Genomic DNA, 5,455 nt, shown 5'->3' on the forward strand with positions numbered 1-5,455 from the left:
CTGGCTAATTTTTTCTATATATTTTTAGTTTTCCAGCTAATTTCTTTCTATTTTTTTAGTAGAGACAGGGTCTTGTTCTTGCTCAGGCTGGTCTCGAACTCCTGAGCTCAAACTGTCCTCCTGCCTCAGTCTCCCAGAGTGCTAGGATTACAGGCATGAGCCACTGCGCCCGTCCAAGAAGTAACATTTTTTCGACAGAAATATTTTATGTCTGTAGTTGCCAAACAATTTTCATTTGATTCTTAGCTTTTTTAAAAAGGTAATTTTGGCATAGAGAAGATGACTAGACCATGTAGTTCTATGCTGGGGGAGAAAGAGGAAATAGAAAATGATAGTACAGGAAGGAAAGTATGCAAGGGCCACCTGACAAGTGAGGTATCCTTGACCATGTGGTTTTATTGTCCATACTTGGGGGGTGAGGTGAAAAGAAAAGACAGGTAGCTATCTGTCTAGCTGCTCTAGGTAGAGTAGGAACTTCCTGATGCTCCACTGCAGCCAGCATTGCTACTGATTTGGTACTTTGTATTTTCTCCTGTATTTTAAGCTGAATTTCTCTGTTATAAATATCATTTTTCCTTATTAGAGAAAGGTTAAAGAGGAAAAGAGTATTATTTAAAAGGTGGTGAAATAACTTAAAAGTCACCTTACTCCAAAGTACATTATAGTTCTAGCTTTGTCACAAGCAGTGTAGCTGGGTTACAGTTTGCTGATAAGGCTTAAAAAGAACAAGGATATTCCATCATTGTTTGAAGTTGTAGTTGCTCTCTGTTAAGGTCTTTGGTCTCACTGATTTTAAATCCAGAACTGTCCATTATCTTCAGGGTACTTCATGCCAAAGAATGAGGCTATTCTGGACCAAAAAACAAAATCTCTCTGAGGAAAGAACAGAACTTTCTGCATGGTTTCTTTCTATTTCTTATTTTACCATGTCCATATTCATATACTAGCTTATTTTATAGTGAATTTATGTAAAATGAGGTCAGTCACTATACTTGATGTATTTGACAAGGTATTTACTCTGAACTATGACAGTCTCAAGCCCCTTTAAAAGTAAGCATATATCTAAAAATTGAAATGACTTATAACCAAAATAATAATATGAAAACAAATTACATTTTTCCTTAAGGCTATTGCTTAGAAGAACTTTGGTTTTATTAATTATTATGTGGCAATTCACTTCATCATAAAACAAGCTTCATTCACCTTTTATATAATTGAAGCCTGAATTTAATATGACTTACTAAACTTTCATTTTTGAAGAGTTTGGATTCTGATAAGCCCATGGAACCAGTAAAAAGATCTCCTCTTCGCCAGGAAACAAACATGGCCAATTTTTCTTATCGTTTCTCCATATACAACTTGAATGGTAAGATGTCATTGGAAATAAAATGTGAAATAGTATGCTAAGTTATATAATGTAAGAGCAATGCAGCCACAATTCCAAATATAAAAAACTCAATATAAAAACTATGCATAACTTTACTGAGTTCTTATAGTGTTGATCTGTGTATTGTATTACTAATTCAGATTAGAACAGAAAAAAGTAAATTGGAACATAAATAGTTTTCTACTTGATTTATTAGTAATTGACAAAGTACATAGTCAGGTAAAACTCCATAGCAAACTTAACTAAATTATTGTTTTCACACTAAAGTCCAGTGAAATTACCTGCAATTTTTAATCAGTTCCTATGGCCTTTATTTAATGTACTTCACCTAGTCAACTTTATGGTATTTGAAATTGACATATCAATCTGTAATTTTTTTAGACTTTTGACTTCTCTTTTTATGCCCTCAGCTCTTTTGGTATTTTAACATCTCTGTCAGGGCACTGACCATATTAACAACTTATTAAAGCCTCTGGTAAAAAGTTGCATGGGGGAATGTAGCTAAAACTGTGAACTAATGTAAGATTTTTGTGGTGTCTTTGTCTTTGATCTCATAATTTTATTCTTCCTCTGATTGCTGCTAATATTAAGAGGAACTATTTGCTTCTAAAAATTTCTTTCGGAATTAAAAAAACTATTAGAAATACTTTATTTGATTGGCTTTAGATTCAATGGGATGAATTCTTTTGCTTTACCACATGCATTTATTAATTGATTTATAGTAGAATATACAAATTCTGATTGTGTTCTAAAAACATTATGTGTGCTGTTCATTGCAGAAGCTCTGAATCAGGGAGAGACTGTGGATCTGGATGCCCTAATGGCCGATCTTTGCTCTATAGAGCAGGAGCTCAGCAGTATTGGCTCAGGAAATAGTAAGCGACAAATCACAGAAACAAAAGCTACTCAGAAATTACCTACTAGCCGACATACGTCAAAACATGGCACCTTGAAAGCATTGTCTTCTTCATCTAATCAAATAACTAAACCTTCCCATGCCAACTTCTCTCTGGATGACATCACTGCACAATTAGAACAGGCCTCCTTGAGCATGGATGAGGCTGCTCAGCAATCTGTACTAGAAGATACTAAGCCTGTAGTAACTAATCAGCACAGAAGAACCGCGTCAGCAGGCACAGTGAGTGATGCTGAAGTACGTTCTATTAGTAACTCTTCTCGTTCTAGCATCACTTCTGCAGCCTCCAGCATGGACTCTTTGGATATTGATAAAGTAACACGCCCTCAAGAACTGGATTTGACACATCAGGGGCAGCCAATTACTGAGGTAAATAGAAGGAACTTTTTTTCTCTTGGTATTTTAGTATTAAAATAAAGGAGATATAATATTAAAGAATGTAATTTTAACTAGCTTACTTAGTTCTTCTACATTTAGAATTTGTCAAAGATAACTTCCGAGCTAAGTTTTAAAATCAGAGTATACAAGGAATATATTACTAGATATTGCAGTGTCACAAACATCTTTATAAGAGATTTAGTTTCTTTTTTTATTCTTGTGACTACAGTATTTGGAAGTCCTTGAATTAATATCAGTTGTTTCACATGATTTAAAATATTGAATTGTGGTTTGCAAAGCTATTAATAGTTATTAAGCTGATGAGAATTGCTTTTTAATGTATGTTTGTTTTAAAATAAAAACCTGGTCAGGTGCAGTGGCTCACATCTGTAATCCCAGCACTTTGGGAGGCCAAGGTGGGAAGATTGCTTGAGGCCAGGAGTTTGAGACCAGCCTGGCAACGTAGTGAGACCCTGACTCTACAAAAAATTGTAAAAGTGAGCCAGGTGTGGTGGTATGCACCTATAGTTCCCAGCTACTTGGGAGGCAGAGGTGGGAGGAGCCTAGGAATTGGAGGTTACAGTGAGCTATCATTACACACTCCAGCCTGGGTGATAGAGTGAGACTCCATCTCAAAAGGAAATAAAAAATAAAAACTTAAGAAAATTGGTGGGGCAAAATAAAGACAATCTTTTCAATAAGCTTATGTTTAGTCTTTAATACAGTGTAAAAAAATCTATTTATGAATAATTAATACTAAAGTAAATCTTATAAAACATTGTTTATGAAATTACAGAGGAAATTTTAACTATTATTTGACATTATTGATATTTTTTCCTCTAATTGATTTAATTCTTTAGATCAACTTTTCTTAGTAACTTCTGGTACCTACCCATGAGCCTAGCTTTGTTCTAGTAGGTACTATAGAGTGCAAAAGAAGGATGGATCACGGTGATTTGGAGATAAACTTGAGTTTTATTGCAAAGGAAGTTAGCAAATCATATCTAAAGAATAAATTTTCATTTATTAAAATGAAGGCTGGGCATGGTGGCTCATGCCTGTAATACTAGCACTTTGGGAGGCTGAGATGGGAGGATCGCTTGAGGTCAGTAGTTCAAGACCAACCTGAGCACAAGTGAGACTCCGTCTCTACAAAAATAGTGAAATTAGCCAGGCGTGGTGGTGCACGCTACTATAGTCCCAGCTACTTGGGAGGGTGAGGCAGAAGGATCACTTGAGCCCAGGAGTGTGAGGTTGCAGTCAGCTGTTGATGATGCCACCGCACCCTAGCCTGGGCAACAGAACGAGACCCTGTCTCAAAAAACTAAATAAATAAAATATGAAACTTATCTAAGTGGTATATATATTCTATAGGGAACTTGAAAACCAATTTCTATTTTCTTTCTTTTTTTTTTTTTTTGAGACAGAGTCTCACTCTTTTGGCCTGGCTAGAGTGAGTGCCATGGCGTCTGCCTAGCTCACAGCAACCTCAAACTCCTGGGCTCAAGCGATCCTCCTGCCTCAGCCTCCCAAGTAGCTGGGACTACAGGCATGTGCCACCATGCCCGGCTAATTTTTTCTATATATTTTTAGTTGTCCGATTAATTTCTTTCTATTTTTTTAGTAGAGATGGGGTCTCGCTCTTGCTCAGGCTGGTCTTGAACTCCTGAGCTCAAACAATCCGCCTGCCTCGGCCTCCCAGAGTGCTAGGATTACAGGCATGAGCCACCACGCCCAGCCTGATTTCTATTTTCTGATACCTGGAAATTATATTTAGCACCAGCTACTTAGTATGTGTCATTTTATGTTTTTTAGATTTATTTACCTGCTGGGATATGGGCAATATTTTATTTGGGATGTGGTCTCTTGGTCATTGTTTTTTTTGCATATTGATATTACTTCCAATCATATTACTGTAGTTTGAGTTGGGTCAAGGTGCATGAGGACAGGTTATGAACTAATTAAGGATGTTCTAATAACCGTATGTGTGTGTCTGTCTTTCTCTCTGTAAAATACATCTACTATAAAAGTGCAAACAGTATAAGAGCAAATAAAGTGAAAAGTGAAAAGTCCCTCTCTCCCACTCTAAATGGCATCTAGGGACATTGACGGGCAAGGATACCAGTAATCAATGGTGTAATATTTAAGACTTTAATAGAAGGTTTGTTGAGTAAACCAGGCATAAAAGAGGGAGAAGGTTAAGGTCTTATCTACATTCTAGCCTGTTATTTTGCCTTGCTCAGAGGGATAGAAAAGTGGTTTAATAAACCTGGAGCTTGCTTTGATATTCTTTCTTCTGGGTCTGTTCTGATTCAAATCAAGTAAACTGGGGCAAGCTTAATAGACCCCAAACCAATGTATCAAATTGTCTTTAAAATCAAATATAATTTTAAAAATATTTTAATTTTTCATACATGGAGTTAAGTAGTTCTCTGAGAACCATTTAAAGAGTCAAATAGTTCTGAGACTTATTACAGAAAACTTCCTCCAATTTTTACTCTTTTAGCTGATTCTTGTGGTATTTACCTCTATATCAGTGGTTCCCAATCTTTTTGGCACCAGGGACCAGTTCCATGGAAGGCAATTAATTTTTCCACAGACCGGGGGTGGGGTGGCAAGCAATGGGGAGCGGCTGTAAATACAGATGAAGTTTTGCTTGCTCACCCAGCACTCGCCTCCTGCTGTGTCACCCTGTTCCTGACAGGCCACTGACTGGTACCATTTTGCAGCCCTGGGGGTTGGGAACTGCAACTCTGTATCATTAAACCCATGCT

General features: G+C 36.8%; 1 protein-coding gene across 3 annotated transcripts in view; it reads left to right on the plus strand.

Moving 5' to 3' along the window:
- RAPH1 (Ras association (RalGDS/AF-6) and pleckstrin homology domains 1) overlaps positions 1-5,455 on the plus strand; it is a 98,868-nt gene that overhangs the window by 48,760 nt on the left and 44,653 nt on the right. For all 3 annotated transcript variants that reach the window (XM_012655545.1, XM_012655537.1, XM_012655552.1), the window contains exons 3-4: positions 1,261-1,366; positions 2,167-2,672. In XM_012655545.1, coding sequence (XP_012510999.1) covers positions 1,261-1,366; positions 2,167-2,672 — 612 coding nt within the window. The remainder of the gene's footprint in view (positions 1-1,260; positions 1,367-2,166; positions 2,673-5,455) is intronic.

The sequence above is a fragment of the Propithecus coquereli genome, unplaced genomic scaffold (genome assembly GCF_000956105.1).
Source record: "Propithecus coquereli isolate 6110/MARCELLA unplaced genomic scaffold, Pcoq_1.0 Scaffold113, whole genome shotgun sequence".
NCBI classification, from domain to species: Eukaryota; Metazoa; Chordata; class Mammalia; order Primates; family Indriidae; genus Propithecus; species Propithecus coquereli.